This window comes from Nicotiana tabacum, chromosome 19 (assembly GCF_000715075.1).
Source record: "Nicotiana tabacum cultivar K326 chromosome 19, ASM71507v2, whole genome shotgun sequence".
Taxonomy (NCBI): Eukaryota; Viridiplantae; Streptophyta; class Magnoliopsida; order Solanales; family Solanaceae; genus Nicotiana; species Nicotiana tabacum.
The window spans coordinates 73525895-73539219 of NC_134098.1; the positions used below are offsets into that span (position 1 = coordinate 73525895).

The 13325-nt window shown below is 35.7% G+C and overlaps 2 protein-coding genes across 3 annotated transcripts; both read right to left on the minus strand.

Annotated features, from left to right (window-relative positions):
* Nucleotides 1-236: 236 nt before the first annotated feature.
* On the minus strand, nt 237-6515 carry LOC107825901 (putative zinc transporter At3g08650). Of its 2 annotated transcripts, none has more exons than XM_016652819.2 (6): nt 6210-6515; nt 4424-5127; nt 3276-3560; nt 2649-2777; nt 2022-2119; nt 237-1328 (listed from the first exon to the last, which is right to left on the minus strand). In XM_016652819.2, the coding sequence occupies exons 2-6, from the start codon at nt 4889-4891 to the stop codon at nt 515-517; spliced, it is 1794 nt and encodes a 597-aa protein (XP_016508305.1). In that variant the 5' UTR covers nt 4892-5127; nt 6210-6515; the 3' UTR covers nt 237-514. The 2 variants fall into 2 exon arrangements, with proteins under 2 accessions (XP_016508305.1, XP_016508306.1); XM_016652820.2 differs by having other exon boundaries at nt 4424-5132; nt 6210-6501.
* Nucleotides 6516-11914: 5399 nt separating this feature from the next.
* On the minus strand, nt 11915-12749 carry LOC107825900 (ferredoxin-thioredoxin reductase, variable chain). The gene has a single exon (XM_016652818.2). It carries the CDS (start codon nt 12564-12566, stop codon nt 12072-12074), a length of 495 nt encoding a protein of 164 aa, XP_016508304.1. The 5' UTR covers nt 12567-12749; the 3' UTR covers nt 11915-12071.
* Nucleotides 12750-13325: the final 576 nt, after the last annotated feature.

Sequence of the window (13325 nt, forward strand, 5' to 3'; positions counted from 1 at the left end):
ATCATATAAGAAGTGAAGGAATAAAGTGTTAACAATCAGAGACGAATCTAAGGATTTTATTTTAAGGAGATGGGCGCATCACTACTGCCATCGTGAGAGAGAACGAGTCATGCGGGTGGGATGCCAAAATTGCAATTCCAGCAATTGCTTAAAAACATGGGAAATAAAAAAGAACTATACTGCAGCTTGAAAGCGCAAACATGCCATTCTACAGAATTATACTTAAATACAGAATATGCATAAAATATCTTTCATTCGTCATGAATATACTTCTGGATATCGTTCAAGATTATCGCTAAAAGGCTTTCACTTCCAAAGAAATAAAGGCTAAACTAATATACAATAGACAATCCCATCTCTCCCCTGATGAACTTCCTGTACTGCTGTATAGCTCCTTTGTCGAGAAAAATCTACACAACCAGCTTTCAGTGAGTTTGAAGCGCACAAGGCTGGGTGCAAACTGAGTTAACTTTGAGGTCAATATATCCAAAACGTTATCATTTATGCAACTTCATCACCTAACAGCTTCTGGTGCAGAGTTGCAGTAAGGTGTATGCAAACAAACCAACTTAGTAAATGCTAGACAAATACTCGTAAACAAAATGCCTATTATCAGTCCCGTAATACTCTTCTGCTTTTCGAGACTCATTGCCCTCTTAAAAATGCTCCCAAAACATGGAAGTAATCCCCCACAGGCAAACATCATGATGTGGTCCAGACCACTGTAGTCAATACCTGCAAGTATTGCTCCGATTGCAGATGACGGACTTATGAAGCCAATAAGCGCAGCAGCTAAAAGGGACGCATGCCAGCTGTCAGTTGCTCCGTAAATGCAGCTAGCAACAGCTGCACCACGTGGCAGTCCGTGAAGTGAGACAGGAAGAACCATGTGCCGACCAAGTCCATAAGCTTTAGGTGCAGCGACCCCCAAAGCAAGCCCCTCTGAAAGTGCATGGAGGGCAACTGCAGCACAACACAGGATTGACTGAAGGGTGAGAGCACTAACTGGAAATCCGGTTACAGTAGATAAAGTATCTGCTGAAGTCCTCTTGCGACTTCCAATTTTAGTGACACTAGCCGTTGAAAAATGGGAAAATGAGAATCCTGTTGCGAGGAGCGATACAAGGGGGATAAACCCCATCTTTGAAGATAAGACTAGCTGCAATGGACGCCATGCACCGAGGATGAAGGCTGTGCCGCAGGCTACACCAGTCAGGAGAGCATGCTGAAGACGAAAAGCAAGAGCAAATGCAACAAGAGATACACCACCAAGCAGTGGACCAAGTCCGAAAAGTAGAGAAACAAGGAAAGCAGAAGCATCCTCCGAACTGCCATTGCAACATGAATTGGTTAGAGAGACAGCACACATCAAACTTATACTAATGGGAGAATCTATATCAAACTAAAAAACCATATATAGCTTAAACATATTACAGATTCATTCATGTCTTTCAATCCTTAGGTACCTTGCAGTAAAAACAGCAAATTATGCAAACTGGAATGACAATGAAACATTTTGCTCTGATATCATAAAAACACACAATGATTCTCTCGACTTCCAAAAAAACTTATCTTAACATACCATAAAACCCTGAATATTATTTCTACGATTAGTACCCCATAACCTTCACAAAAAAAGCTCCAGCTTTCCCTAATATACAAAGTCAATAGAATTTTCCCTGTTATCGGTTGCATCAACACTCTAAACAAACCGCAGCAATGATAAGAAATAGACAGACAAACAAGCTATACCACAAACCAAAGCAACAGAATACAGCTAGAGCGGGAGGTCCTTCTCAAGTTCAATGCCATTTAACCAATTAACTAAAAGCAAAAGAAGAAGACTTCAAAATAAAATCTAGAAGAAAAAGATAAGACATCTTAGCAGTGAAAAACTCTTATCATCCCAAGACTAACAGTACGGCTTTTCTACTTCTCTTCACCAATATGTTTCTTCTACTGTTATTGTCATTGCAGGGTTGGGGAAGCAGAGATGTAGGGCAGGTGAAAGATGAACTCACTTGTAGTTGTGGCCGAAACTCTGGAACAGAGCACTAAGAGCTTCCATAAATGCTACTGAAAGAGTAGCAGCTGATGCAACATGAGATGGTGAGGCTTCCTGCACATAGAGAACCATAAGTTCCAAATTAAAGGAAAATGTAATATTGTTAAAGACTACAGGAAATAGTGCTAGATTATAAAACCTAAGATCCAGATTTAGGTTGTGGAATTAATGTTATCATTGTTTCAAGAAGATGTCAATGAGATGCTACAAAATAGAGTATTTCCTTTTGAACTAACATCCATAAAGTCAATTTCACTTGGACAAATAGAAGTGTCATTATCATTCTGGTCTACTGATTTTAATCAGTTGATAAAATTCAAAGAGTCAACTCCATCTAAAGTTCCATAGAACAGTACATTAAGTGCTTCTCCACATATATTACAGTCCAAGATACGCCCATTTCTTGCCAACTAAAAACATCATGGATCACTAAAGTGCATTCTTTTAATTTTTCTATATCCTCAATTTCTCCCTCTTTCTTCCTTTTATTTTCTCTTTTTCCCCCTTTAGGAGGGTGGAAGGCACCATACAAGTCAGTTATGGAAGCTCTTTCGAAAATTAAGAGGGGCATTAAACAGATTACCTTGAAACCATCAGGAAGAACCTCAGCAACAACTATCCAAATCATACACCCAGCAGCAAAGCCAGTAGCAAATGGTAGAAATTTGTTAAATGCATCGGCACAGATAAATGATGGTACTGCAACAATAGGCTGCATTTAAAAGGAATTAAAGGTTTAGACATCAATATACCATGAGTACTGACAAATGGAAACTGAATATTACTAAACCGAAAACTAAAAATAATATATTATGCCTCACTTGTTCATAAATATGCAATAATCCATACTAGTGCCCACAAGAACAATATACATTGTTGTTACAAGCACCTCTTATAAAAGACAAAGACTACGTATCACAAATGACAAAATCTGGTTTGACCTTTTTTTAAAAAGGAAAGTAAGTTGTATATTAAAAAGAGGAACAGCTTAGCACTAAGATGGTGCTAAGACAGTACAAATTTCTAGAACCCCTCTGTACAAAAACAAAAAGAAGGTTTTCTACTTTGAAAGAATCTGGTTTGACTTGTATCACAATGAGATAATAGTTATAGGAATCAGCGAGAACAATGTAAATACATCCCAACTTTCAGTTGTCTACTAAGAAATCCCCAAATCCGAATTTGTAAAAGATGGTATATATTCAATCACCTGCGGTAAGGAAGTTAATATACTCCACAACATGGCATTCTGCGGAGAAACTCCTCTTGATGCAAGAACCATGCTCACAGCTAAACCCTCGGGTATGTTGTGCACGGCAATAGCCAGAGTTACCAAGATACCCTGAGAAAGACCTTTCGAGCCAGCAAAGGATACTCCAACACCAGCACCCTCCCCAAATGAGTGAAGGGTCATAATCCCAACAACAAGGATGACTTTTGCTGCATCTGCTCCCTTAATGTCCAGCATACTCACTTCACCATATTGTTCAAGAAACTGAATACGAACAGACATAAAACATGAGGAATTGCAAGAGGGGAACGAAGAAATTTGTCAAGCTATGCAAGATTAACAAGAGTTCATGCACAAAAGACAATTTTTTTAATAGAATGTTTACTTCAATCGCAGAAGAGACGACGTATCCTAAACTCAGCCCACAGGTCAAGCTTATGTAACCAGCATTAGCTAGTAATATGGCAAGGCTTTTATTATGTCCTTCAGTCAATAGAATTTAGAAACAAGAATACAGCACACTATATCTGACATCCACTCAACAGAATGACTGGAACTGAAAAGCAGTAGCGTCTCTGCTTAACTCCATAAGACCTATTACCAACACCTCCAATATCCCAAAATGGAAGTCAACATTTAGTGGTAAAAGGTGGACACCCATGTACTTCCTTCAAAGACAGTAAATGTTTCAAGACACTGACTTGCAAGAAAGTTGAAACCATGATGTCCAGAAGAAGCTTGCAAGTAGGATCCCATAACTTCTTATTGATCAAACAGAAATATTTAGGGAAATGTCTCCCACTTTGATCGTAAGTACTCTAAGTTTGAAAATAGCGGGAAAGCTAATAAACGTTACGGCCCTATAAAATTTGTAAGATAACAGGCCAAAGATACTGAAAGAGCAGCAGTGCTTGCCGTGTATCAAGCTTTACTTACTCATGGAACATTTTCCTTTTTTTATCTAGCTTACGAGTGACAGCAACCACATGATAGTAGTGATGACAACAGAATTACTTAATGGTATTCAATAAAACCACTTAATGTTATTCAATAGCAGAAACGATATAAAACTAACGGAAGGACGAAAACTGGAGAACAAGAAAGCCGTGAAAATGGGCCTTTTTCACCTTCTTACAAAGCAGAATGAAGATCCCACCAGCCAAAATACCAAATACAACCCATCCACCACTTCCATGATCCTGTCCTTCCTGTATAAGGTCAAAGCTCGCTGCCAACATCACTCCAGCAGCCATTCCATTGCATATTCCCGACCACTGAGGATCCAACTCCACAAAGAAAAATGGTATTGCTCCCAGACCACTAGCCGCAGCCATTGCCAAGGTGAACAATGCAACAGTTGAAACAGAAACTCTGGTGTTATCACCAGTCCATTCACCTTTTCCATCTACACTGACAGAATCTACATCATATTCTTTACCAGAACCATCAATTATATTGGTTCGGGCATTCCTTAAAGGAGCGGTTATTACCCTTTGTACGCTCACTTCTTCAAATGCATCTGTGACATAAAAAATCAAAGCTGATACAAACAGAAAGAATAAAAGAAGTTGCCCAAATCTCGACCCCATCATCATGATTACATCAACAAATAATTCTAGCACTGAAATTCCTCAAAACTAGTATAATCATCAAGAGGGTCATTGGAAAGTCATCATCATAGATGGCTGCAGCCTTCACCAGAAACTCCCTTTGGAACAACTCTCTTTGTGGTAAGCTTCTTCCACTATCAGAAGCCATTGCATACTGAATTCCCGATCAATCTAAAAAATACCATTCCTGGTAATGTTGTCAAGGTTCTAACTGGTCCCTTCTGCGCTAGAATCATTAGCAACACAGTTAGGTCTCAATCAATTCAACAGAACTGTAGAAAAATTCTAAGAGACAAATAGAAGCCATGATAAGAAGACCAACAGCAAACTGAACAAAGTAGCCACTTATTGCACCTACTTTCCTCAATGCACGCATTATCTCTACTTCGAGTAAAAAGTTCATCTTGATGATTTAGTTAATACACACCAAATAATTTATGCATGATACGCTTGGTTAGAGAGTTCGCCAGTTAACAGAAAAATGGAGAATGATTTGAGATTGACGAGAAAGAAGTATAAGAACTAGACAACAGGAATAACAAAGAAGAGTCTAACAACTCAACAAGGAATCCTAACTCCGGAATACACTAAAGTAGGAGAAACAGTCTTTCCTCAGTAGTCCAAAGTTTTAGTAAAAGTGAGACTTGGCTCATGATTAGATGATATCCCAAACAGCACATATATCACTTGTAATCCCTGAATATGATCAACAGAGATTAAACTTAGCCTTCTCTTAGTGCTAACAAAATTTGAGCTTTTTGGCAACATATCTCATTATCAGTTCTATTCCTCCTACCAACCAAAGAAGCTATCACTTTTTGCACCAGTCTATCATCAGAATTAGTATTAACTACCAAATATTTCTATCAAAATTCAAGTGATAATCTGTCATACCAATACATTGCACACCTCAAAAACCCAAACACAAACTCAACAATACTTAATACTACAAAAACATTAATCAGCAAAATTTAAAGCACAAAGCTTCATATGAAAATAAAGTTTAAACTAATAGACAAAGTAACAACAGGCAAAAACAAAACTTCTTAAACAAAACCACCATCCCCAGCTACCCCCCACCCCCCCCCCCCAAAACCGAACAACCACCTAACACAACCCTAACAAGCCAAAACCCACAGAGGAAAAAAGTGAAACACATAGATTTTACCTCCAAATCAAAAATCCAATCATGGGTAGTAATTAGCAACAAAAAAATACAATCTTGACATAAATCACAAATAAGAGAAAGCGTTAATCTTCAAAAACACAGATGAATACAGCAAAGAATGCCAAAGATTTTTACCTATTTGAAGGATCAGGACCAACAGATAGTTGAATTGCAATCAGCAAGTGTCAAGAATTTAGGGTTTGTGACAAGAATTATTGAACTGACTTCAAATTAAGAAAACGTGAACAAAGGAGAAAAAGGACCGATCTTTTCTAATATGGTAAGTATAATTTGTGTAATTTTGTGTATTTGCCTGATAGATAAGGGATCTGAATTCTGAATTCTGAATTCTGATCAGTTGACTAACAATTTACCATAAACAGAATATGGGCATTCTATTTTCTTTAGGTATTTGACAAAATACAACGTTCCGTCCATGGTTTTCATTTGCCTTTTTATTTTAAATTTTTAATCTTTTTCTTATTGAAAAAAATTAAAAAAAATGGAAGACAAGTAGACTGATGTCGGAAAAAGTTTAGGGTAACATCTTTTAGAGAAAAAATTTCGTGCATAGTAAAAACGTGTAGTTAAGATCGTAGTTAACACGTACGCAAATAAATAAGGTATTTATAAAATCTCGAAGAAGTTCAAAGACTCTTGCATGAATAAATGTCAAAATTACTTTAATTCATGCTCTCTACCATAAGTGTAAGTAAAGATGAAATGCAAGAAGAAAAAATATTATATTTTTGAAGAAAAAATAGAGGAACTGTAATTGTGTTCATATCAATCCAATATTTAGTCACTCCATCTAAAATGCAACAATATAGGAGTGAGTACTATTTAAGAAATTAGATAGAAATACTTTTAGCTATGATAATTTATGATTTATTAGAATTCATAGGATCACCTACAAATTACATTTGGCTCAATCATCTCTTACAATTTTGTTTCCTGATTAACATTCCTTCCGTATACACTCAACCACGCAAAACAATTTATATATATTTTTTTTACCTTCTATGTTAGAAATTTAAAAGTCAAAATTCACTTATTGATCTCAAATGCTCACGTCTAATTAACCATTTGGTTGGTCTATGTATATCATTTGCCTAATCAAAGTTGAGTTGTGATCAGCTAGTTAAAAAATGGGTTTATCATTTGTCACCAAGACTAAAATATCTATTGAAAAATACCACTACGATATTGTCACCAATTGTATCGACGAAATGTGAATGTTATATGGCAAAGTCAATGCCACCAATCTATTCCGAAAGAGTTTTTGTACATGTGCGTGACAGTTATGCTAATTACTCCCAAACATCATCGGAAAGTCAGAACGAATTTTATAATGTTTATATATGGAGTTCTGCTAATGACAACTGACAAGGAAATAATTGTTTAGCTCCTTTTTATTTGGCTGGACAATGTTCAGTTTTTGAAAACATTAATAGTATGTTGTTTTTAAGTTTTGAAAGTGACCTTATAATTAGGAGAAGCGCAAATACTAATAGGATTAAACAGAAGTAGAACAGGTTCCAATGTCCCGCCGATTGTAAATCCTGGCTTTACAAAATACGAGAGGAATTAAAGTGATTGACAAAGGAACTTTTTATAGTAATGATGTGATTTTAAATGAATTTTTAACGTATTGGATGACTATGATCTAAAGCTTGTAAATACTTGTATAGCGTCTCATATTTATAGATTTGTGGCTGCATTTATACAATATCAGATATACGTCGAAAGCTTGCAAGGATGTTAAGCTTCAAATGGTATTAAGCTTCAAAAGCTAGCAGTCTAACTTCAACCATTTTTAATTCAATATTTACATGGCACGCTCTAGGAGAATCTTTATATTAACAAATTCAAATTGATGTCTTTTGCATGTCTGGTTCCATATAAAATGTTATGCCTAAAAAAATATTTGTAATGGATCATAAAATCGATCTCTCCCTTCTAAACCCTTCAATTCCAGAAAACTCCTTATCAAAAATCAGATACAACCTATACAACTCATCTTTTATAATGTACATATTTGAAAAACCAAATACAACTTATACCAATTACCATTTCATAGGGGAGAAGAAAGGTAAAATTTAATGGAAGGATAATGATATTTATGAGATTTGAAGCTTTCGCCTATTCACTGGGAAGATGGTTCTTGTCGAGCGAGCAAATTCTCAACCCCAAACCAATACCAATTTTCTTGCTACGCCTAACTTTGACATGTATGCCTGCCTGTCCATGGAAAAAGCTCGGACAAATGGTTACCTTATCAATGCTCCTAACACTTGAGTTTAATGGTAAGAACATAGTGCATAATTTGCAACTAAGACGCACGTCACAAGCTCGAATTTTATCGCCAAAAATTTCGTCTCAGATCAGAGATCTGTTACACATCCGATTTATGCGTACTTGGAAGAACTTGAGCTACGGCTCTATTCCTAAAATGGAACCTCATCCCTACTTGAGCTATCCAACTTCATTCATTGAAAAACCTACGACATGTTACTTGACTGACTCATTAGGTATTATTTCAATTGTTTAGTTTTCAAATCAAGCAAAGATAAGGAAATTAAGAAATGCATAATATGAATATCCTCCTACAGTTGCGAACCAATGGTAAAAGATCAAAGACTAAAAAACATAACAGTAGTAGATATCAAAATTTTAATAATAGGTGCCATCCCCACTTACTTTTGGAACAGGGGTGGGTTCTAGGAAATTGCCTACAACTCTTTGCAAATGTGGAACACAGTAAAATAAAAAATAATATGAAACAAACCAAGTTAACCTATACAAAGCGGAGAATAAGAACCAATAATTAACTTACCACTTTTGATATCTCATAATTCTGCTAGTCTAAAAACTAAGGAGAAGGACCAAAATTGCCAAATATATATATGACAAATTTCATGCCACTAAAAACTTGTTTAAGATGTTGCACAATGATTAAACTTGCAATTATGCTATATTCCAATTTTTTTTCAAGTGTAAGATGGATATCTCGTACCTATCAATGGGATGATCATAGTCGGTCATCAGACGAGACAGATTTTCAGCCGTCTATTAAATTAACAACTTTATTTGATAAGAATATCATTTGCCAAAAATGGAACGTATAATGGGTATAAGGTAGACAAATTATTGCTTGTGCCAATCTCAAGCCTCCGCGTATACTAGCATTTCACCACCAAAGGTTGTGATGGAATGATACGGACTCCTCTGTCCTTAACCATCTCGCGTTAGAGATCTGGTATATAGTCTATTTTTGTAGGAAGCTTGGATTGAAATGTAAATTATTGTTGTATTACAACCATGACAACTTCAACCTGGAAACTAGTTGGATCAAAAGTTCCCCAAGTCTAAAGTCGAAGACAAGAGTGGGTTGCTCTAGTAGTAAGCACCCTCCACTTTCAACCAAGAGGTTGTGAGTTCGAGTCACCCCAAGAGCAAGGTGGAGAGTTCTTGGAGGGAGAAAACCGAGTTTCTATCGGAAACAACATCTCTACCCCAGGGTAGGGGTAAGATCTGCATACACACTACCCTCCCCAGACCCCACTAGTGGGATTATACTGGGTTATTGTTGTTGTACATCAATAAAGAGGTATGCTTTACGAGTTTGCAAAATATATGAAGCAATCTAGCATCTTGATTTCAAAAGACACCAAGAACAAAGGTAGGGCATATAATGAAACACTACCAAGTAAAAAATCAAAAGCTGGTAGGTACCATGAGATGCAGGTTCTTTCACATTCGGATCTTATATACCACTGAGAGCTCATATGGCAAAAGTATGAATATCTTAATAAGATATAATCATAAACTACATCTAAAGCTTCAGCAGTTTATGCCAACATATCAATTCTTTGCTTTTTTGCAGCAACCTTAACAATAACAAAAACGAGAGTACATTATGAACAGCTACTTCAAGACAAATTTATTGTAACTTTACCATACATCAACTTATCGACAAAGATTTAGACCTAGTATCTGCTATAGTACGAACTTTTGGAGATAGGTGTTGCTTGCATATGAAATTATTCGAGCTTTTGAGCAAAGCTTAGCTTACAGGAAAAAGATTTCCAATCCCCAGTGCCGCTATTTTGATCTTACATATATGATCCTACTATTTAAGGAAAACAATTATTATCATATTAAAGTCATGATGATTGTACGCCTTCAAATATCTGTCTCTCCATCCTCAACCTCCACATATTGGGCATTATGAACAGAGCGAATAGAACCAATTAATTTTTCATTTGTCGATAGTTTATTATCAGACCATGATCCCAACAGCAGAGAAGAAGCTCCATGAATTTGGCAACTTTCTAGAGCCGAAAAATGCAGAAGCTAAGGTATAATGAAGATCTATTGATTTGCTAAAAACAAATGCAAGTAAGCACAAACGGCATTCCCTCAAATCCAAAGTGTAGGTGATACAATGGAGCATGATTTGATATGTTTGTACAGAAAAATATGGTATAAACTGTCAAATATTGATCAGAGATATGGTATAAGCCATAAAAGATCAACAGAAGTTAAAGTATTGATCATTATCTAGTTTATGCAAGTGTAGTTTTTAAACAAACACAAGAAATTTCATATACCAGTCATGACTCATGCCATCAACAAAGACAAATGCCTCTGCACCTCAGGCTTACTTTCCGTTTCTTTTTGCTCGGGCATATCCCTAACAGGAAGCACTTGTCATTCTACACCTCTGAGCCAAGCATCACCTGTCTTTGCCTTGATTTGCAGAAAATTATTCTGTGTTTTTTAATAAGGTAATCCTCTTACACTAAGAAGGTGTATGTTCAATAATTGTTTTTAAGTATACCATATGTAATCAATAATTGTAGTCTCTTTCTTCTTGGTTTTTGTTTTCTGCTTCAACTTCTCTTATATTTATCTACATATCAAAGTACACATGCATACGCTCTTGGCTCTCCTCAAAAGCGATAACATGCCTCAGCTTAGACTAGAACCTCAAGCTCCAATTCATTCAGCAAAGATAGCAATGCAGCATTTTTCCTGCTAGTCCAATTGCTAAGGAGGCTCTTTCACATCTGATGATTACCACTTGTTACATTAGTAAGTTACTAGTAGGTCTTTCCAAATACAACCATGGCTACCAAATCAAGCTACCCACATACGAAAAAACATAACATTTTTGCCAGCAAGTTTGGAACTCTCACTCATTTCAAGTCTTCCAACACTTCATGCTTAAGTCACCATTTCATATAAACACTGTAACTAAAGTTATCCATTTAAAATGATATATATTTCCACCATAAGCACGCTAAATATTAAGTCAAGAGATTCAATAACCAGTGATCTCAAGGGTTTCATACTTTTGCTGGTCGTTCCAAGAATCAAATAGCTACCAATTAGAAAAGAAAAAGGACTAAACAGAAACATCCAAGCAAGAGTAGACTATCAAAACATTAATTCCAAACAATCTATTATTGGTTCTATATACTACTGTTGTTTCACAAATTGTTACTTAGACTAACACACATTTATCTTTCTTAACAGTGCTAACAAAATGTTTTATCTTTTTCTTTTTATGACATGGTGTAGGGGCCAGCTTACACACACGTCGATTATTACCTGCTACCTCCCACCAACACAAGTATCGAGAACAGTGTTATCTTTTTTAATAGTACAACAACAAAAAATCTAGTATATTCCAATATATGGAGACTGGAAAAGTTAGTGTGTACGGAGACCTTAACTCTACGTAGTGAAGGCAGAGAAGTTGTTTCCAATAGAAACTCGACTAATGTTATCTTTTTTAATAGTGGTAACAACAAATTTTTGAAAACCCAATGAAATGAGCCAAAATAACCATCTTTTTTTATTTAAAAAAATTAGAACTACAAAATGATACACGAAAATAATACTTGTACACATGATTATTCTCATATATTCAGTGGAACACAGTAATCATTTAAAAAGCACTAAAATTATCAAATCAAAACTAAAATTAAATCAGTCAAGAAACTCAAACTCATCTTCCTTAAGGTGTGCCAAGAACTTAACCGGACCATCTCGCCCTTCCAAATTGTCCACCACGAACTCCACTTTGTAAGGCAAATTAGCTGATATTTGTTTGCCTTTATGAAAACCCACGTATTGTTTCAACGTTCCAATTCTATTTACCAAATCCAATTCCGGCACCTTAGGCACGTGATACACTTTCAACGGAACCGTAACCCTAACCCTAGATCCAACTTTCCCAATTGCTTCAGCAGATTTTTCATCAACTCCCTCATCTAAGTTCAATGCAGATGAAGAGGATACAGTGGTGGGGTTATCGGCTGTTACAGACCTAGAAATGAAATACCCATTTGCTTTTCTAGGGTTTCTTGATTTGTTGACTTTGATTTGGGGAAAGGGATTAGGGTTTAAAATGAAAGATGGGGTTTTGGAATTGGGAATGTTGAGAATTGATGATGTAAAGGAAGCTGGACTTGAAGCAGTCATGGTGGTGATTTTGGTTTACAGTGTTTTGGGGGGGAGATTTTTATTTTTATTTTTGCTTTCTTGTTGATGGGGGATTTTGTGGGGAGAGATTTTGAGTTTTTTGTGGTGGTGGGAATTTAATAGGTTTATCCAATTGGGATGATTGGAGTATGAGATTATTATAGGGGAAATTACATGGCTATGCTTGAGGTTTTGTCCTTTGAAGAAATGAAAAGATCCAAAGAGAAATACTAACTACAGCTTCTGATGTGACTGAAGCTATGCGACAATTACATATCCTGATATTTGCCATTAATGATTAAACAGCAATTTTGCCTATCACGTTTTAAGGCTATAATTTTGAAGGAACACTATTATTAAAGTTTATTTTGACTCAATTTATGTGATAATATTTTTTGATATTTAAAAATAATTTAATTTGAAATTTATATTTTAATATTAATGAAAAATTTATATCTTATACATATATTACGATTTGTTTTAGATCGTAAATTTTAAAAGTTTTTCGTTCTTTTCTAAATTTCATTGCCTAGTGAAACAATAACACAAAATTGGAACGGAAGGAATATTACAACTAGAGTAATAGATTTCTTAGCACATTTGGAATTGGTTTAGCTAAGATGATAAAATACAATAAACAAATGCTGAATGGTCAACTAAGGCTTAGCGTTAAAGGATTTTTAAAAAGGTAAATTTGAAACAGAAGCAAGAGTATTTAAATGCTAGCTTTAATTAGGTAAATGCATATCGTGAGAACTG

What these genes read in the sequence shown, in the direction of transcription:
- LOC107825901 (XM_016652819.2), bottom strand. Translation starts at nt 4,891, where the DNA reads ATGATGATGGGGTCGAGATTTGGGCAACTTCTTTTATTCTTTCTGTTT. An exon ending in TATTAACTTCCTTACCGCAG is followed by an intron (nt 2,778 to 3,275) that starts GTGATTGAATAT and finishes TTTTAAATGCAG; the next exon opens with CCTATTGTTGCAGTACCATC. An exon ending in TTCTTCCTGATGGTTTCAAG is followed by an intron (nt 2,120 to 2,648) that starts GTAATCTGTTTA and finishes CTCTATGTGCAG; the next exon opens with GAAGCCTCACCATCTCATGT.
- LOC107825900 (XM_016652818.2), bottom strand. Translation starts at nt 12,566, where the DNA reads ATGACTGCTTCAAGTCCAGCTTCCTTTACATCATCAATTCTCAACATT.